General features: G+C 37.9%; 1 protein-coding gene across 2 annotated transcripts; it reads left to right on the top strand.

Annotated features, from left to right (window-relative positions):
* Positions 1-1,503: 1,503 nt before the first annotated feature.
* ptpn21 (protein tyrosine phosphatase non-receptor type 21) lies at positions 1,504-20,763 on the top strand. Of its 2 annotated transcripts, XM_049463854.1 has the most exons (20): positions 1,504-1,675; positions 4,531-4,825; positions 6,283-6,452; positions 6,582-6,679; positions 7,424-7,491; positions 7,641-7,711; positions 8,289-8,376; positions 8,554-8,642; positions 8,768-8,855; positions 9,118-9,197; positions 9,302-9,409; positions 10,429-10,489; positions 10,645-10,726; positions 10,842-12,283; positions 13,464-13,604; positions 14,608-14,826; positions 15,034-15,162; positions 15,285-15,519; positions 16,164-16,324; positions 16,569-20,763. In XM_049463854.1, exons 2-20 carry the CDS (start codon positions 4,646-4,648, stop codon positions 16,695-16,697), a joined length of 3,639 nt encoding a protein of 1,212 aa, XP_049319811.1. In that variant the 5' UTR covers positions 1,504-1,675; positions 4,531-4,645; the 3' UTR covers positions 16,698-20,763. The 2 variants fall into 2 exon arrangements, with proteins under 2 accessions (XP_049319811.1, XP_049319812.1); XM_049463855.1 differs by lacking the exon at positions 9,302-9,409.
* Positions 20,764-22,005: the final 1,242 nt, after the last annotated feature.

Here is a 22,005-nt window from a genome sequence, read left to right as displayed (position 1 = left end):
CTCACTTGTGCAATAGAGCTTTAGAAAACTATATTTTTTGAATACTTAAACATTAAGTATTTTAGGTGCTTTTATAGTGTTTGTGAAACTATTTAAAATATTTAGTTTTGTGAAGGAGGCATTGTTAACGTTGCTGGAATATCTCTTTTTAAGGTCTACTAATTACATTCTTCAGCTGTTTTTCTGCTAATAAAGTCTGATTTCTTGATATATTGTGTAATTTGGAACAAAGTAAATTACTCAAAAGTAATCAAAACCTTCATTTAAAGCCTTTGGGTTTTATATGTATTCCTAACAGTACAGTAAGTCACTATCTTATATAAAAGCCCATTTTTTATTTTTTTAAATAATAATAACAAAAAAAATATCGTGAAACCGTCAAAATCTTGAAAAATACCGAGATGTGCCTTTTTAGTCATACCGCCCTGCACTACCTAAAATATCGTGATATTATTTTAGGGCCATCCCAGCCACTAACCGTCAGAAGGATGGGACGATAACGAATCATCTGGCGCTCGATTCATTTAAACGGACGGTGAGGAGGAATCGAATCACTGAATCGAAGTTCCCATCTCCTCCAGTCTGCCTGCGCGGCATTCCTGCTGTCTGATGTCAGACACACTGATCAAAAAGTGCTGCTGCGCTGTTTTACACAAACACGCAGTGTTTGTGCCTCTCCCGGCGTTCACAGACACGTGATTAAGAGCGCTGCGTGTGTTGTGTGGACACGGTTTGAGTAGAAATCCCGGCAGGTTTACTCAGTGAGAAGAGCTAGATCCGCGGATGAATCCGTGTAGGAGATTTCTGGAGTCCAGCCGGTGTTCTGTCGAGTTATGCCACCCTGTCAAACTATGCTACCCCAGTGATATTTAAAGATAAAATGCCAGAAAAAGCCCAGTATTTAAACATGTTTCTGTTGGGTATTTGGAATGCTTGATTCAATAGATCAGGATACAGTTTAAAGTTAATAGGGGCAATTATAACCCGCATTTTTTTCATTGTCCAGTTATTGTTTCTTTTATTATTATAAACTGTCATAAATAAATGAATACATATGTCTATTTTTCAAAATATATAAGTGATTATCGATTATGATTTTAGGTTCTCATATATCAACTTTTTTAATTTGTAAAAAGTTTTTACATTTGTAAACAGACAGACAGCACCATTGCGCGAGCTATAATTTCCTCTAAAAAAAATTCTTCAACTTTTTTTCTTTTAAACTAATAGTAAGCAGACTTCTTCAAGCTTACATGCAGCTTTTATATTTAACACAGTGAAAACATAACTTTCTTTATTTCAATTAAAGAAAAGTTTAAAATATGTACATCACTGCAACATACAATAGATTCCTTCTGCTATACTATAAAATATTGTGCTATATTACTTTATACTATATTACTATATTTTGCTATATTACTAAAAAAATATTACTTAAAAAAGGATTGATGCATTTCGATGCACATTTCGATGGGTAGCACAACTCGACAGAACACCGGAAATGAAGTAGCTATGGCAGCCGCAGCCAGTGTGACCTGGGAGCAGTAGGAGTCTAACATGCGGGGTTTTACACAAACTTTCAGCAGCTCTGGACTCTATTCGCAGCTCCTCAGCCGTCTAAAAACTCGACCCGGAGTGTGAGTTCAATGCTGGCCCACGGCGGGACGTGTGTGCGGTAAGAGCTGGTAGTGTTAGACTCCGTTAGTGAACACCAGCACACTTTAAATGCAGCGTTAGTTTAGCTAAGCTAGCTGTTAGTGCGCTCAGCCATTACTCTGGTCGGCTAGCTCAGAATTAACTAGCTTCGACAGGATTTAAGGTGGATTTTGGGGGATGAGAAGTTAATCTTTAGACCACAGAGATCAGGGCGAGCACTTTATTCATCGCAAATAAAAGTTTGTTCTGCTCTAGAAAGCGCTGAACAGTGTTGGGTCACGCTCAGACCTATGGAGCGAGTTTGTTTTCGCTGTTCCCGTGATTCAGAGTGACTACAGGCTCAGCCACTTGTTGATATGCGTCTGTTAGCCAGGGTTAGCCGAGGTTAGCTAGCTGTCGGACTTCTTAAACCAACTTAATTTAACTTACCTTTATGACAAAAATACTATCATTATATATTTCTGGAAGCTTGAGAGTCCCTGTGAAATTAACTAGCAAACTTATATTTAGATTTTAAAACCCAGTAAAGCGCCCAAAACATTTCCAGCAACAGAGATGAGAACCAAGAATATATTAATATGATTAATAAAAGAAAAATGAGTGGTCTAACTGCACAGAGTAACGACTATAAAAACACTGTTTTAGTAAGTTTACAGCAAGAGAATTTTTTGAAACATGGAAGAATAATGTAAGTAGAAAAGAGTTACATAGTTGTATATATGACCCATTTGTATGCCTCACTGTTTTAGACATAGATATGCCGTGCAACATTATATAAAAGATAAATAAACACATACATACATTCATAAATAATAAGGTAACGTTATAGTATGAAAACGTGTAATATTTAATAAAGGTAAAATGCATTCTAAATACATATGTTTTAGGGCTGGGCAATATTGTAAAAAAAAAAAAAAAAAAAAAACAATAATTTTCAAATATGAATGATTTTTGGATTCTGATGTTAGGTTTGTATATAATAACTTTCCTTTAATTTCAATTTCAACTTTTTATTTTAACCTAATAGTAAGCAGGCCCCTTCAAGCTTACATGCAGCTTTTATATTTAACACATTTCACACCCTTTATTCCAGTTAAAGAACAGTTTAAAATATGTACATCACTGCAGCATAAAATAGTTCCTTACATGTTTCTGACAGAAGCACATGTCTGTATAAAGACAGCTCTGGAAAAATAAGAGATCACTTAATGAGGATGTTTTTTCTTGATTTTACCAAATTGAAGACCTCTGGAATATAATCAAGAGGGAGATGGGTGATCACAGTCATCAAACCAGCTGAACTACTTGAAGTTTTCCAAAAGCAGTTTGTAAGACTGGTGGAGGAGAATATGCCAAGATGCATGGAAACTATTATTAAAAAACAGGGTTATTGCACCAAATATTGATTTCTGAACTCATGTATATGAACTTGTTTTCTTTGCATTTTTTGAATTCTGAAAGCTCTGCATCTTTTTGTTATTTCAGCCATTTCTCATTTTCTGCAAATAAATGCTGTAAATGACAATATTTTTATTTGAAAAAAAAATCAGAGAAACTGATCCAGAAACTGAAGTGGGCTCTTATTTTGCAGAGCTATAGATCTAACTAAATATTTGGCTAAGGTAGGTTAACTATGTATGAATATGTGCTGTGAAAGGGTAGTGATGGCAGATAACAAACATACTGTAAATACCTCTCCCTCTCTCAGTCTCTGACATTCTTAACCTAGATGCGGGTTATCTGGCTAATAGGTTAAATGCTCATTTTGTTTGTGTCCCTCATCAAAGACAGGTATTTTTCTTTCTATGTGGCTCTCTCTTGTGCTACAATAAAAATCCACCCCGTGCAACATTTCATGATTTGCCTTTAGCACAGTTATTGAGCAAGAATGTTAACATAGATGTGAGTTTGAATGTGAAAAACTTGCTGCATTTTTCATTGCTATTTTTCCTCATGTCAGGAATAATATTAGCCTTGTATATAGTTCTGTCGTTTTGTTTTCTGCAGTAATCTATAATGTGCAGTAGTAGTAACTTTTTATCTACTACGCTCTATTGTAAGAAATCCAATATCTATCTGTAGGCATCCAGTGTGCATTTTAATAGATCTTTTAAAAAAGATTGGTTCAGATGACAGACTCCTTAAAGAAGAGAGATGTGATTTGAATTAATGTAATTTCAGTAATATTTGGTTGTTGCTTGCTTGCCTGTGTTATTCTTTATTAAATCAATTATTGTGATCAGGGTAAGTGTGTCGCTATAATCAATTATTCTTTTAACTATATATTTGTGGAGGTCAGGTCAAAATATTATGGGATAGGTCAGTAACGTGTAGTTACTGTGACTGGCCAAGACCAGGGATGTATTTATATTGGCTGATGCCAGTGCCAGATGTTTTTTTTCTGTACATATGTCAATACATTATACATATAAGTTAGACATATATAACATATTTAAGAAGAGTGTGGATAAATCCACTTGGCTTGCAAAATGTATGTGCAGATGGTTACAATTTTATAAAAATACAAATAAAGTAATTTTTCTGATGCCTGTAAAATATTGATATTATTATACATCTTTAGAGGTGATGCTCACCTGGGCATGCAGTTTTAGGCGAGTTTATAGTTGACAGTAACAGTGGTGCTGAAATGCATTAAGGAGGTGCATATGAGAACATGTGTTCAGTAACTTCATTCAGTCCCGCTACTGCTCTACTAACTGAGACTACACTCTTACACATATATGTGAATGTGTATATTGTATCTATTTTTGTGGATATTATTGACCAGTTCCTGCTGTACTAAATATCATGAAAGTCTGTACCCATAGGAATGCCTTCTAACCTATTTTGCCCTGATTACCTTTTTCCCTCCAGTGATCCATGTAATTGCCTTATGGAGTTTGGCACACAGTTCGTTGCCAATGGCTTAAGGTTGAAGTGAAGCTGAGTGACTCATTCTGACCACGGAGGTACCTGTTACTGGTGAAACATGCCCTTACCATTCGGATTAAAACTTAAGAGAACTCGAAGATACACGGTCTCCAGTAAGAGCTGCCTGGTCACACGCATACAGCTGCTTAATGGCGAATTTGTTGAGTTTACTCTTTCTGTGGAGAGCACAGGCCAAGAATGTCTGGACGCAGTTGCTCAGAGACTCGAGTTACGGGAGGTATGTATTGTTTTTTGCTGATATAAGTTTTAAATGTGCTCTGTTCATGTCTATACACATCTTGGCTCTTTACTGCAATCACTGTCTTACATTTTAGCTGCGTTTTTAGTTGTTTTGCAGTAGAATATAAAGGATGGTAATGCAGAGTGCAGCATGACCTGTGTTGTTAAGGACAGAAGGCTGCATGATAGATTATCACAATTGCGTTTGTTCTTGTCGGATCATTTTTCGTAGTAGTGTTGGTGGTTTTTCAGCCCCTATTAAAATAGAATAAATAAACATACAAAAATTGGCAGTATGATTAATCCTTACATTAACAGGAAATTGAACAAAAGGCTAAAATTTTATCTTACTTCACTGCTGTTTTTACTCAGCAAAATCTAAATAGGCAGCAGATTTACTACTAAGTTAAAACTAAAAAAGCTAAACAAAAAGCTAAACAAGAGATTCCAGACATTTTTATACTGATCATATCCTGGTAATTGACTTTAGGTGTTGCACAGAATATTGACTTAGTCTACAATCACTCATTGTGTGGGAGAGAAGTCATGCTACCATTAGACTAAACAGGGCGGGACAGTGTTTTCCCAGATACTTGCATGAACCAAGAATTCTGTTTATGTAAAAATATACAGACCTTTACTTTCTAATGTCACATGTGGTAGGGACACTGAGTGGGAGCTGCGCTGTTTTTGGGTGAAAGTCATTAAGAACTCAGTTTTTTTTGTGAGGGTGGCAAAGCTTTGTCTCTAAGCAACATGCCAACCACATAGGCTCATGACTGGTTTCTATCTCTGTAAAGTTGTAGACACTGTTAACACTGCTGCCAGGATTGTAGCTTGAAAGATTTCATAAGCATAGACACTAGAGCTAAAATGGATTATTATGATAACCTTACCAAATAATTAGATTAAAGTGTTAGTATTCATTTATAACACAGAAAACAGAGTGTGATGAAAACAAGTAACATTTAGTTAGTTAAATGTGCATCTTTTGTGTGTGTAATTTTGTGATAACAAACAACAATATGGTTGATTTTTGAAGTTTAGGCTGCACAATATATAGTTTCTGTGTTGCTATCACAATGTGGGCAATGGTCATTATGCAGGATGCTTTTCTGTAATGTGACTGTGCACTGTTAAAGTTAATTTATAAAATGTTTTTTGCTGTTTAAAACAAGACAGATTTGTACATTCATTTTCCATGACAAATCTACAAGTTTATCACAGTTTAGGCCTTCTGTGATGGAGGCAGTTGAATTATTGTGGAACATTTTTCAGTAAATAAATTGTTTTGGAATGTTTTCTGAACACAAAAGCCTCATAAATATCTCTGATGTGGAATGCGATCTTGGTGTTGATCGTTAAATATTTCTCTTGCTCTGCCTTTTTCCAAAACAATAGTGCAGTATACTCCTTAACCCTGTAAGCCTTACTGACGTTCTGATCATTCTGCAGATAACATATTTCAGCCTCTGGTACTTCAACAAACAAAACCAACAGAGATGGATCGATTTAGAAAAGCCACTGAAGAAACAGCTTGACAAGTATGGACTGGAGCCCACCGTTTACTTTGGAGTCGTGTTCTATGTACCGACTGTTTCTCAGTTGCAACAAGAGATAACCAGGTGATTTAATATGCTTAACCACAGTTCAGTGATGGACACATGAACCCATGTTATATCAGCTTTATGATGATGAACAGAATCGTATAAATGAACAATCTAATAGTATTCTAATTTACCCCTCTCCCACAGATACCAGTATTACCTTCAGCTGAAGAAAGATATTCTGGAGGGCAGGATTCCATGCTCAATTGAACAGGCAATCCGCTTGGCTGGCTTGGCAGTACAAGGTACCCTGATTATAAGTTTGATTAAATACTGTATGCAATATATAACTGCGCCCAGCATTAGGTTAATCACACTGGTACACTTTTATGTGCATTTAACCAGCTAGGCCTGCAGGCTTGACATTTCTAGCTTCAGTTTTTGTTCAGGAGAAGAATCTCAAACACTGCTGGCAAAGATATATCTGGCAGCACAACTTACTGGCCTGGTGTTAACATAGCAGAGTAACTGACATCACTCACTGTTACAGCCAGGTCTAAACTGCTGCCCCCCTGTACATCTCACACAGGGGGAAAGAATGCCGCTGTTACGCACTGACGCTCTCGCGTGTTGACCACTGTTTGTACAGTTGAAGTGTCCTTTGCGTTCGTGTGATTTGGGTCAAATAGATCAGGTGTTTAACACAGGCTATTTTTGTGTATTGGCAATGCTGTGCATGAAAGCTTATAGCTGTGCTAATTCTTTGGATAGTCAGCATAGCTTGAGCACATTTCTAACAGGATGACTGGAATTGCTGTTAATGTTGGACTGCTATGGTTACAAAGGCTAAATTGGTTTCCTTCACAGCATAATATTTCATTGGCACTTCAAAGTGGTGCAGCTTCTGCAGAAATAGCATTTAAGTCTATGAATAATATTTTTAGTGACTTGAAGTGACTTGGAGTTCATACAGTCTGTAATATAACAAGTACCTTGTATATTTTAATATAGTGCATGAATTTAAATTTCTTTTTTTTTTTTTAACTTAGCTGACTTTGGGGACTTCAATCGCTATGACTCCCAAGAGTTTCTCCAGAAATTTGTGCTTTTCCCAATCGTAAGTATATTTTTAAATTTTATTAGGCTGTATTATTCTCTATTCTCTATTATTTAATGTTAGCAAGTGGTCAGTAGGTTTAAGATTATGTAGCTCCCACTCCCTTACTTATTTCTTTTTTCCTTGCTTACCTTCTTCCCCCACTCTAGGAATGGATTCAAGATGAGAGGGTTGTTGAAGAAGCCACACAAAAAGTTGCTCTGCTTTATCAAAGCTACCGGTGAGAACATCCTCTAAAGCTCATCTGGGCTGTTTAAAGCTAGAGTTTATTTTGTTGTTTTTCTTTAGAAGAATCAGAACAGACAGTGTGCTTTCTTTTCTTTCAGTTCTGTAAAGCAGCTTTATTAGGCTGTCATTGGCACCTGTTAGAGGTTCCACCTCAGAACCATCTGCTGACTCACTGACTTTGATTCACAGCCAGGCAGATGAATAGCAGCCTCACTTATGGTTGATAAAATACTTATTCGATAATGTTTTTTTTTGTTTGTTTGTTTGTTTGTTTTAATCTTTCTTTAAATTATTTTAAAATACCATGACTCCAGAAAGCACTATTCGTCACTGCCTTTTTTATTCAAGAAAAATGAGAAAAGGGGATAGTAAATAAATTAATGAAAAATGGTTTTTTTTTTTTCCAAAATTAAAATGTATGATGGATCCACGGATCAAACTGAAATTTTCCATAGGAATGCAAAATTACAATACACGCTGACTTGTTATAATAAAACAAATAACCAATAATAAATCTCTTTGTTTTTATAATCTGTGTCTATTTGCTCCCACCCCACCCTCACCCACAGAGGCCTTCCAGTCCCAGAAGCAGAGATGCTGTACATGCAAGAGGTGGAAAAGATGGAAGCCTATGGTCAGGAAAGTTTTCAGGCCAAGGTAAGTAAATAGCTGCTTTGATTTTGTGTGTTTTTTGGTAGACTTGGGAAAAATCGTTGAGTAAAATGTATAATTTATTAATCTATTAAGATATTAAGATTAATGTGTATGTATTATGAATGTAAGCACACGTCTTATTTTATTACAAAAATATTTTGTGACATTATTATTACACAGGATAGCCAGGGTGCAGACATACTCATTGGATCCTGTCTGGATGGAATATTTGTCAAGCACAAAAATGGCCGAGCACCTCTTTTATTCCGGTATGTGTGTTGGATTTAGTTTAATTTTGTGTACATTTGTATGGAATTGTCTTTGCATTTCCTGAAAATTAGTTTGGGTACATAAATATAACCATGATTGCTGTCTGACCTTTCCCCCGATGTAGGTGGAATGACATTAATAACATGACTCATAATAAGTCTTTCTTTGCACTGGAGCTGGCAAACAAAGAGGACACCATTCAGTTTCAGACTGTAAGTCCTATAGCCTTTTCTGCTTCTTCCATTAATTATCCTATACATTTTCAATGTTTCTTTTTTTCTTCTTTTTTTCCCCTTGCTCAAAATAGTTCAAAGCTAGCTCACATTGCTGTGTGGTTGCACACATACCATATGTCTACATTTACCTTAAAAAGCATGCAGTGTATAAAGCCAGTTCAGTACAATAGAGCTCTGTTGAAGATGCTTGTGATTCTTGATTGCTTGTGTTAACGTATTCCTAACGTGTCTCTTTCAGGAGGACATGGAGACTTCCAAATATGTGTGCAGAATGTGCCTGGCACGGCACAAGTTTTATAAGATTAACAAGAGCAGTCTGTAAGTGCAGATTCCACTCAATCCCATTAGTCAGATTGTGTGTGTGTGTGTGTATGTGTTCGTCACTCCTGGTTGCTTCATTCCTGTCCCTTTCCTGTCTCCAGAGAGGAATCTGATGCCCCGCCTTCTGAGGGCTCCCAGAAGTCCATTCTCACTCTTTCATTTCCTCGCTTTCCAATGCTCTCTCGTCCCTCTCTGCCTTCTAACAAGGGGTGAGCAAGACTGCTTTAGCATTCCCCAGTGCTTTCTGTTCAGGGGGCTCCCAGTATCACAGCTGCCCAAAAACATTTGTAGTCATTTAATCCCCTCTGTTTGAGAGTCTGGAAATGGGTTCAAGTCACATGCAATCTGACCAAAAGTGCTTTGATACAGAAAAACATCAGTGGTGTCAAAGGAAACTTTCAGGAGTCCCATTTCATTTCACTAAATAGGCTCTTTTGTTTTGTTTCATCTTTTTTCGTTAAAGCCCATTTTTGGTGTTCCAGTTCAATACTCAGTATTGATATCAGAAAAGCACTGTTCAAAATCACTGAATAATAAAAATCTAAAGTATGATTTGATATGATTCATTTGCTAACATTTAAATGCTTAACCCTAGAACTCTAGTAGTGTTCAACATTGCAGTATTGGTGTCAATGTCGGACATTGTGTCGGAAAAAGAATCAGTGCAATGTTCTAGCTGCATATTTTACACATTACATATAAAATTATAGCTGCCACGGCATTCAATTTTTTTTTTTTAAATATCATGAAATCATAATTGCAAAACTGCTTTTAATTTGAAACTATGGGTACTAGAGGTGTGAAAACAGAGGTTAAAAAAAGGAGGACATGGAGAGGGAAGTATAGAGAAGAGTGGATTAAGTTAAGTAACAATTTATTGTAAAGCCCATCGCACACCAGTTCTGGCTCCACACATCAATGCATGCCATTCTGTTAAAAAAAAAAGCAAATGCTAAGGCTAAGTTGCCTCAGTTAACATTGCTATCCTAGCCTTGGACAGCATGCATCTTTCAGTTTGAAAACCAATCAGTCATGCCACCTTTAGTCTGTACCAGTTTAACAGCTCTGTCAAACTCTGCAGCTGTTGAACACTGCACACTATTCCTAAGTTGGAAACCTTGGCATTCTCTCAGCTGTCATAGAGGATTACAGCTGATGGGCTGAACTCTGGTTTGTTTCACTCTCACTTTATTTTAATTATGTATTATTTTTTACTTCTTTTTGACAGCCAAACTCAACCTGCCCCTGTGAACCCTGTCAGACAGCGTTCCTCCACAAGAATGTCTCTGGTAGGCACTTTTAAATAATTCATTGCCTAGACAGCTTTTTGATGCTTGGCATGTTGTTCTCACTGTGGAAACAGCAGCTGTTCTGGTTATGTTCATGTGATTGGTGTATGGAGAGTTTAAAAGTCTGAACAGTGGTGCTCTTGTTTTTGTTGCAGCCCAAGCCTCAGGCCTATATGATGCCACCACCTCAGTTACACTACAATGGCCATTACAATGAGCCTTACACATCGTCTCAAGGTAAAAATAGAACTAAATGGCGAGTGATTTGTGCTTGCTTGGAGAATTTAGATCTTTTTATTTAATGCTTTTTATTTTAAATGTGAACCTAACCGGCAGTTCTTGCTTTTTACAGACAACCTTTACATGAACAATCAAAATGGATACTACTATCATTCTCAGACCAGCCTGGACCGTTCCCCTCATGAGTACAACGGAAGGATTCGGAATGGCAGTGTGTACAGCGCACACAGCACCAGCTCTCTCAACAATCCCCAGCACTACCTGCAGCCATCGCCCATGTCCTCTAACCCTAGCATCACAGGCAGTGATGTCATGAGGCCCGATTACGTGCCCTCTCAACGTCACAGTGTCCTTATCCCTCCCTCCTACCGTGCCACGCCAGACTATGAGACAGTTATGCGACAAAAGAACCGTGGTGTAATTCCTGCGGCAGAACGGCAGAGCCATTCGATGAGGAATCTCAACATTGGCAACTCCTATGCCTACAGCCGGCCTGACCCTCTGGTCTACAGCCAGCCTGAGATCCGTGAGCATGGCACCACCCAATACAATCTCAACTATAGCTTCCACAGCCCTTCGCCCTACCCTTATCCCACTGAAAGACGACCCGTGGTGGGTGCCGTCAGCGTGCCTGAGCTTACCAATGTGCAACTGCAGCAGGCCCAGGACTACCCTGCTCCCAACATCATGAGGACTCAGGTGTACAGACCACCTCCTCCATATCCTTACTCGCACCCCAGGCCAGCCAACAGTACCCCAGACCTCTCTCGCCACCTCTACGTAAGCAGCAGCAATCCAGACTTAATCACTCGACGAGTGCACCACTCAGTGCAGACCTTCCAGGAGGACAGCCTGCCAGTAGCCCATTCACTGCAAGAAGTGAGTGAGCCACTCATCACCACTCGTCATACTCGTATGCAAAAGCGCAACTCTATTGAGATTGCTGGACTAGCGTACGGCTTGGAGAACATGAGGCTCAAAGAGAGGGCAGTGTCTGTCTCTGCTGCTGAAACTTCACCCTCAGTCACCTCTCCTGTAGCCCCTGCAGCCTCCGGCTCTGACCTCAACGTCTTTCTGGAAAGGACCAAGGCAGAAGGTGAGATCATAAAAGAGGACGTGTGCTACGGGCACAAAAAGTCACTGTCCGACGCCACCATGCTGGTTCACAGCAGTGGAGAAGAAGAAGAGTTTGAGGACGACAGCGGCCGCCATACCCCGCAGTCTCAGGACGCAGCTGCTGGTCCAGACCAGCAACACATGACTGTTCTTGGCCATCCAATAATGGAGCAACCTCCACCAGCTTATCCCTTTCCCCCCAGCTTGGATCCAGTTCTTACTGGCTCCCTGGGGTTCCAACCTCAGCCTCAGATCCGTGAGCAGGACGAGGTAGGGCCACTGTACCCGCTTAGTGAGACCGACACACTTATGCCCTCAGTTTCAGAGGGGGATCTGAACAGTCAAATCCGATCAAAGCATAAGGGTCAATTGATGAAAAAGAGACCCGTTTCAGATGTGCCAGCTGCAAAAAGGAACGTTGACGGCCTCCCGCCACCTGTAAGTTCTTCTGATTGCATTTTAAATGATAAACATGATTGTTATAATCATGATTAATGCCATATAAGACCTGTGATTGTTTCAGTTCAAACTCATGTTTGTAATAGATAAGGCTGAGTCTTAAGATCTTTTAAATTGGTAAAGTATTAATTACAAATTGCTACTTGGTAAAACTGTACGTAGTTTCTCTAAGGGTGCGTTTACATTTGTAAATCTAGATCAGTCTTTATATTGCTACAGTATATAAAATAGTTCCTGTTTAGTTGTTACTTTGCTTTGTCTTCTTGTCATCCCTATACTAAGCTTTGGGTGCCTTGGAAGTTAGCATGTTATTGATTCAGTGAGTTCTGCCAAATTCCATCTCCCTGTCAGAATCAGACTCCTCTCGATTTTATGCGTCACAAAGCAGAATAAGTGTAACAGATCACCCATGGACTTATTTTAATTCCATCTATCTGAGTTTCATCTACAGATATAGTAGATACAGGAATTACCATCGTAACCTTTTGTGCTCATACTGCAGCATGACATGCATGCATGTGAATCAGTCAGATTTCGGCATAACACTTTTTCTTCTTCTAAGGCGGAGCTTACAGAACCATTTAAAGGCAATATATATATATATTTTAAAAATTGTATTCATAGCTGTTTCTTTGGGGCCAGCAAGCCTAGTACTGTTTCCTAGAAAAATACCAGACAGGTGAGCATATTCTAAAAGAATCATTACGTAATGCTCTATAAATAGTTCTATTATTATGCGTCCATACTCTAAGGTGACGAACTGCGCTTTGCAATGCATATGATAATAACAGAAAACTGCTGAAGTATCTTTTATTTATCTTTATTTTACACTTAAAAAAAAACAATTATGTTGTTTACATAGCTAGTCATTAATAAATGTTGGGACAGCCTATTGTAGCAGGGACATCACATGCAGTCGGGATCTTTCTGTTTGGTATGAATGCATAATACCTGGTTGTTTCTGGCTCTGGGAGTGGCTGACCAGTAAACTCTGTGCCTTTGGCATGAAGTATGCTGCAGAACGTGTTAACAAACATGACCGACTGCATTCCACAAAGCACTGACAGTCTGTATGCGGCAGTATCCTCTCTTGTATCCTAGAACTAGTAGGATTCTCTCTGAACCTTAACTTTATCTCACTCCCACCACATTCACACAGGGCATGAAGAAGGTAGTTCGTTCAGATGTTAAGAAGATGGGCCCACTGAAGCTGGCGGCTCTCAATGGATTAACACTTACGCAAATGCCGTTGCCGGACGAGGGCAAGGATGAGCCAGGGAAGGCCTCCAATGATGAAAGGGTAAGGAGCCTACAACACCAATGAAACTGGTATTTTGTAACTTCTTGTCATTCCCGTGAAAGTAGACAGACATTTGAAGTTCTACCACTGAGTGTGGTTGGTTGGTCTTACATATATATGTAGATATTTAATGAGTAGTTTCAGTCAAATTTGTCTGTTTTTAGTTATTTGTTTGAAAGGCAAAAAAAGTCCACATGCAGAGCTAGCTTGCAGTTAGCTTTTTTCAATGTTGAACTGGAGCTTAAAAATGAAAGTAAGGGAAACGAATGTAAAATGCCCTTAGTGTCCTTTTAAAATGTGATTTTTTTTTAGTGTTCTTTTAAAAAGTAATTGGATAGCAGAACGTGAATTGTTCATGTGTTACATCAGGAGACTGCTTGAGGATGTCCACCTAATATGTGTTTCTTTTAAATGAGGTTCAACACTGGTGAGGTGGCAATTATGAGTTTGAGCAAAAAAATCATAGTGAGTGCCAGATGGATGTTGCATTCCGTTTCCAAAGCTGTGCGGGCATTTAACATTCCTCTATCAACACTGACGTGTGTGTGTTGGAAATACGTCAAAATAGAAGGCATTACTACGATGAACAGCGCAGTGGGTGGAAAGCATTGTGACCCGTGGCTTCTGGCTAGAACTGACCGTTTGACCAGACATGCAACTCAATCTCATCCAACTTCAATGCAGAACGCCCCATCCCACAGGTCCTTGCAGTGTTCTTAAGCTTCCCTGGCACTTTCCAAAAGACATTGATCACAATACCATTCCCATGAAATTTGGCATGTCTGTGTATTGCCATTTTTCTTTTTTCTTTTTTTTTTTTTTTTAGAATTAAGAATGCCGTCCACATTTAATTTATTGCTCCTAATAATTACTCATAATTAGCAATTGAAAAATATCTCCCAGACGTAAACCATCGTGTATTGATAACTTGTGAACATGAAAACATATCCTACTATATTTATGATCAGTATTTACGGTAGTTCTGTTTGCATGTGTGTTTTAGTGTAAGCTCCTGGAGCAGAAGCTGGAGCAAGGAATGGTGTTTACAGAGTATGAACAAGTGCCAAAGAAACGGCCCAGCTGTGATTGCAGCATTGCGCAGCTGCCTGAAAACGCAGAGCGGAATCGCTTCCAGGACGTTCTGCCCTATGACGACACCCGTGTGGAGCTTGTGCCTACTAAAGAGAACAACACCGGCTATATCAACGCCTCACACATCAAAGTAGGAACTTTTTTGTAGTTTTGTACTGTAATTCTTGCTTATTAACTATCATTTAATATCATCCTCCTGTATTCTCTAGTTTTAAATTGATTTGCATTGTAGTATATTCATAAATCAATGAAAGTGAAATTAATAGTCCCTCATGATCAGAAATGCATAGCTAAATAGTACTGTTTTAATTGTGTTCTATTTTGGTGTCTTTGCCAGGTTACAGTAGGGGGAGAGGAGTGGAGCTACATTGCATCCCAAGGTCCCCTCTCTCACACATGCCAGGACTTCTGGCAGATGGTTTGGGAACAAGGAATTGCAATTATTGCTATGGTTACTGCTGAAGAGGTATGTATTCTAATCATGTTTGTGCCTAAAACTTCCTGGAAGACCTGGTGTATTTGTTTCAACATGATTTACCAGTTCTACTATTTAAATGTTTTTTCTTCTGTTGACTTCTTCATTCACAGGAGGGTGGTCGCGAGAAAAGCTACCGTTACTGGCCGCGATTGGGATCTCGTCACAACACGGTCACATATGGCCGCTTTAAAATCACCACACGATTCCGCACAGACTCGGGCTGCTACGCAACCACAGGCCTGAAGATTAAACATCTCCTGACAGGCCAGGAACGAACCGTCTGGCACTTACAGTACACAGACTGGCCTGATCATGGCTGCCCTGAAGACTTCAAAGGCTTTCTGTGTAAGTTGAATACTTAAAATGGGATATAGTTTTAAATGCTAATAGTTTTTTTTATTCTATTAACTACTGTAGTTTTTATTTACCAGTACTGTAAACAGTTATTTTCCTACATTTACTATATGGCACTAAATGGAAAAAAAAACTGGGACACCCACTGATTAATTGTTTTTTTTTTCTAAAATCACAGTTCCACCGCTCTACATCTCAATGCTGAGGGTTTGTACTCTTTGTACCCCTCTAGCCCACATTTATACATTAGACATGTTGACAATACATTCATGTTTATCATGATCTCCGGGGAGCATTTTTCTATTGAAAGTATTTCCAAATACGGATGAGACAAGTTTTGTTAGTCCGTATGCACATGTGTGTCAGCAGGGGTTTTAACTTAAGGTAGCTAAATGTATTCATTTGAAGGGGTGTCCACAAACCTTTGGACTTACAGTGTATCTCCATGCAGGTATACACGCAAGTCCTTGCATCCCCATGCAAGTATATTCTGTTGCTTAGATTGTTATTGAAAAAGAACAGAAGAGGAATATTTGAAACTGTCAGAATAGGACTGTTCTGCCTCCTAGACACTATTGGTTTCAGGTTGGTGGTGGAGAATTGGCTCAGGAAACTGATCTAACTCTGTGTTTTAGCGTACTTGGAGGAGATTCAGTCCGTAAGGCGGCACACCAACAGCACCAGCGATCCAAAGAACACAAATCCACCCGTGTTGGTGCACTGCAGTGCAGGGGTGGGGCGCACTGGTGTGGTCATTCTGAGTGAGGTCATGGTAGCCTGTCTGGAACATAATGAGGTACATACGCACTATTTACTTTGGCATAAGTCCCAGAATGCTTCTTTTGTCACTTTCTCAAGATGTTACAGTACTTCTGTGTTATGGATAATGGTATTGTAGTGTTTTATTATTTTATTATTATGTTCAGTTTTTGTCAGTTTTATGCATTTTTTTATTATTATTATTAAACATGGTTAAATACAAACTAATGAGTAATAAATTGGGGATTTTCTGGAAGTGTAACTCATTACCTCTGTTGTAGATGCTGGACGTCCCTACTGTTCTGAAGTTGCTGCGACATCAACGCATGATAATGGTGCAAACCATTTCCCAGTACACCTTCATCTACAAAGTCCTTATACAGTTTCTTAAAAACTCCAGACTTATATAAGCTTAAAGGGGTTGGTTAAGCTGCCACAGGCACAGAAAATGTTCTTCTGTGATAACTGAAGCAGATGTCTACCCCAGTGAGGGACACCTTGCCAAGGGTGCCAAAGGACAATGTTCCAGAGGAGTCGAAGACTCCAAACCTGCTGAATAGAGCAGACCCCTCAGTTCCACGCCTGAGCGCTTTCTGTAAGTGTTAAGGAAGAGGCCGAAGCACAGGAGGAGCTGGGTCAGGTATGAAGGATTTGGCAAAACCAGCTTATGCTCTTTTTAATCAGTATTATTCAGAGATGTCACTGTGGAATTTTACTCTATGATTACTGCTAATGAATCACAGCACTTTTACTGTAAATAGCAATAACACTAATGCTGCATCTTTATTGTTAAGTGTATAACAATATTGAGTGCGTTACAAAAAAGGTTTTCTTTTTTTTTTCCTCATTAATGACTATCTTGGTTGATAGTTTTGAGTGAAGGTTTACTGAGTTGAAGTGAAAATTGTGGTCACTGTGTTTAAAGATTTGAGTGCGGGTTTGAACAGTGAGGGCTGAAATTTTATCTACTTTCTCAGAAGTAAGTATCGTAACTTTACAATGGTGTAGGGTTTTTTTTAGAGTGAGCACTCTCTCATGAGACTTGCATTATATTTGCATTTCTTTTCTCATGATCATAATGGAGTATTGCATGATAGTCATGCATATTGCATAACTCTAAAGTTAGGATACAGCCAAAGAGAAGTAATGAAATATTTATGTGTATATATAAATAGATATCATCTCTGTCATCCAAAACCTTTTATCTCCATTTTTGTTGTTTTTACTTTTTGACAAAATTGTAATCTGGCAGTTGTTCTTAATATTAGCTGTGTTCCAAATACAGGGTAGGATCATGCTATGCTCCTCCTTAGCAGCCTTTTGAAACCCAAATGGAACAGTTTCCCCAGATAGGGATTAAGCCTAGTCTTACACTATGTTACACTAAACTACCACTAAAAGTAAGCTAGCTTGCTCAGCATTTTCTAATGTCTGAATTATAATACAAATATATGGATGAAGGCTTTAATTTGTTAATGATTGTGCCCTTTTTTCGAAAGTAATGAAGATGAATTTCTACCATTTTTGTGGTGGTGATTTTTTTCATTATTTGTTTTGTTTATTATTTCCCTCTTTGCATTGAATGTGTGTGAAGAACTATGTGAAACTAAAGGCTTTGAAGGATGCATAATTTGCATTCTCAAAATAACAACTGTAGGCTGCATTTCTAGGATGTATATAAAGGGTCCTTCACTTTGGAACAGCCTTTTATGATGTAGGTTACTTCAGTTGGAACACAGCTAATGTGTGAAGATTTTGATTATTTGAATTAATTAAAATGGTTAAATTATTTTTTCTGCTCATGTAAAATTTAAACTTTTTGGAGATATGTTTGTTAGCCTGACATTGACGATATATAAACATTATTAAAATAATTTATAATGTGGCATATCACTTGTATTAAAACATTTCTTTCTTTCTTTTTTTAAATGCCCCAGCCCTTTTTGTTCTGGCTGTATTATTTCTTTTTTCTTTAGTAGTATATCTCTAATTTATGCTACATTTTCACCAGGATGTTAGAATGAATGCAACCAAAGAGTTGTCAGACTTGAATTTTGGATTCTTTGAATTCAAAGACACAGCTATCCTCTTTATGCAAAACTGTATATGGTCTTGATCCTTTAGCCAGACAACGCTTATGATAATCTACCAAAGAATTTTTCCTTCTCAGATCTGATAGTGTTCTGGGTGTCTTCTTGCACTGTGTGAAACTTGCTGTTTTCTGTGTCAGAGGAGCTAAAACGAAACAGATAGTCTAATAATGAAAGTAATGCAATGTGCCATGTTAATGTGATCCCTGTGATGGTGTGTACAGATGCCATGTGACCTTTTAGATTCTTTGCATGCCTTGAGATCAGCTGTGATGCACATGGTTATTTTACCTACATTCCACCAAAGGGTTGCCAGGTGTTTCTGTACCGAAACATAAACTGCACTGTGTGAAATTTGAGATTCAAATTCCAATTTGCACCAAGGACACAAAATATGACCAGGTTAGTCTCCTCCATACCACTGACTTTGTTGAAAGATTTTAATATAAGACTAGACGCTCTCATTTTAAGATTAGTAAAATTAACTGGCCATCATCTGCTTTAGTAACAAATGGCACAGTGCAGCATTGCACCATCTGATCTCATGAGTGTTTGAGCAGTTGATCAGATTTGTAAGAGAACAAACATACATTTGCTGTGCATCTGAACACACTGGGATACATTACCACATTTTAAATGGTATTTTTTAAAGCTAAAAGAGTGTTTTAGTTTATTTTCTCTATTCACTTGGCCTGTTATCCCCAGATTAAGTTTTAAGACTTGGACTAAAAAATAGAAGTCTCTGGCTGCATGTTTTTATCCAAGTCTAGGCTTAATCTGCTTGTGGAAAACTGGCCTATTAATTCAGGGTTAATGTAATTCTGGATTAGAGAAGCTACTCCAGAGTCTTACTTTTACATTTTAATTAGATTTTGTAACAGTGTTGTTAAAACATTCATGAACTTTTGATGCAGAGGCAAGTCAAATCATCTACCATTTAATCAGCAATATAGAAATGTACATTTATATTTTTAGTGCATTATCTCAACCCATGTTCTATGTTTCAGTATAAGGGCCCCTGTCATATAATAGCACACTGAGTTATTGGAAATTTGCAGCTTTTAAAACTGTTCCGAATAGATTTCCAGAGAGCTAAATCCTGTGTAGGTTTGTGCTCTAAGAGGGGAAAGAATCAAGGTAAACGATAATCATTTTATACGAAATTATAGCACAAATGTTTGGGATTTTTTAATCACCAAAAAGAACATATTTTTGTATTTATGGTCAAATTTATTGTGGGTTTAACAACTTCTAAAAGGGCAGCTTGTCTTTCATTTGTCTAAGAAAAATTAAACTTCAACTTCATGTACCGGTAACTTAATTTTATTAAGCAAAACACATTTGTCATCCATATCCTCTGTAATCATATAATCAGCATGCTTCATTTAGGTCAACTAGACAGTCTGCCATTTACCATGTGGCATGATATAGATGATGTAGAACAGACCACTAAATTGTACCTGAAGTGTATTTGATGGAACTCATATATGGCACCTCTTTAAGAGGTAGAGCACACTTTCTTACATAATACTTAAAAAAAACTTTTTTTTTTTTGGTAGAATGTTTTAAATAATAGTGGTTTAAGGGGTGCCAGCTCACAAATTTGTGCTTTGTTTACCTTTGTGAAACTGGTCCACAGGGTCAGACCTGTACTCTAGAGCTAAATTAATCAGAGCCTATTTTCAAATGGTGACCCAAGCCCTGTGGTCCACCTTTTAAAGCCAATGCTCCGGTTACATCTGAAACATACACACCTATAGAGTAAGAATGTTTTGGAGAATGTTTTAAAGGATTTAAATGAAACAGACTAGACGCTCACATAGCTGGAAAAGAACCCACACTTTCTAATTTGATCACAGCTGCTGTTAAAAGGGAATTGTGGGAAATGGTGTGCTTGTCATAGGGCTTAATAAGGGTGCATGGAGGGTGCTTATAAACACCCTCGTCGGCATGCTGGACTACTGGACCACAGGTGTGCCATTTGGGACTGGGCTGAGTTTGTACTTTCAGTTGAATTGAATAACTAACCTCAGAACCTACCTTCATAGTGTTTCTTCATTTGTATTACACATTTATATCAATACTGGAAAAATATTATGGGGATTGAGGGGTGTTGAATAAATTGAAGAAAACTGGATAATAATGGCCCTTCTTGGGGCTGGTTTATGTTTTTAATATATGTGAATTATTAATATCAGACACTGTTTATATAATTGATTTTAGTTTATTAAATATTAACAAAAAATATATATTTGTTGCCATTGCAAACCTTTTGCCCCAGAAATCACTTTTGCATCTCACAAAATATCAGAATTCATATCCCAATGTAAATGACTTTCTAGAAGGAACTTTTCTTAAAGTAAATAAATATTTTGAAAATGTACAATTGTTTGTCTGTCTGCTTACAAATCTTTACAACATTTAGAGTGACTTGGTTTTGAAAATAGTTAAGAATCTGTTCACAATAGTGTTAATGGGAACCGGTCCAGGTATGAATCCAATTTGAGTGCCCAGAGCATCCAGACTGAGACATATCTGCACTGTACTGACAGTAATTATATTGTAAACCACCTCCAAATGTCTTTTTGATCTGATTTGCAAATATCTGGTTTCAATCAGTCTTTTTAGTTCAGTCTGCATTTTTACATCTGTTTTTGTTACTTTACTTTTTTCGTAAATGGATGCCATGTTAAGAGTTATGAAAACGTATTCATATTTCAGCCAATAACCATTTTCTCATTTATAATGTGTGGAAACGATGTACATATATGTATGCGTGTCATTTCAGGGACTGATTTCATGTTACATGTCACCTAAAAATCTGAATGGATTAATACAAGGCAAGACTTGCAGTGAACACACACTAGTTAACACCTCTGGTAAAAAAATAATAATAATAATGTAAACATAGCATTAGATCCAGGTCCAGATTGCATTCATCCTGAAAAAGTGCATTATTAAGACAGCATTTCTGAGACATCTGCTTGTTTATTGTTGCTTTTTCTTCAGAAATCAGGGGTATTAAAAAAGTTACTGTTTCAACTGTCCAGGGAAGGCCTTCTACTAGATTTTCTTCTGGAGCATTGCTTTGAGATTTGACTGTGTTCCAGTATTTGTAAAAAAACACCCTTGTCGCTGAATGCAAAGTATATCTGTTTAAATTGACTACCAGCAGTGTTGACACTCACTGTAACTGAAACAAACAAGACTGCTCTTCTGAGTGTATATGCCATATGTTTTAGCAAGGTGACCCCTCCCCTAATATACAATAATGAGCATAACTTGAATACGTGCACAGAGCAATGTCTCCTAGATGAGGATATGTTGTTTCTGAAATCTGAGAGACTTTTCACTTTCTTATTTGAACTTTCACTCTGATCACAGTGTTCTCTCAGAGATGGCCTAATCCTGCAGTGTCCTTTTACTCCAGTCTTAGCTGGAAAATATTTATTTAAGAAAAGTGTAGGACATGGGTCATACACTGCTTGAAAACTGTCAGTAACTGATTAAAATGGAATAATCACGCCAGCCTGGCATTAAGCACAGTGCCAGTAGGTCCATGTTTAATGTGCTGCATAGAAAGATATTATCTCTCTACAGGCACTAGACAAGCTGTGAGTGCATTTGC

Source organism: Astyanax mexicanus, chromosome 14 (assembly GCF_023375975.1).
Source record: "Astyanax mexicanus isolate ESR-SI-001 chromosome 14, AstMex3_surface, whole genome shotgun sequence".
Taxonomy (NCBI): Eukaryota; Metazoa; Chordata; class Actinopteri; order Characiformes; family Acestrorhamphidae; genus Astyanax; species Astyanax mexicanus.
This window is presented reverse-complemented; position numbering and strand designations above follow the sequence as displayed.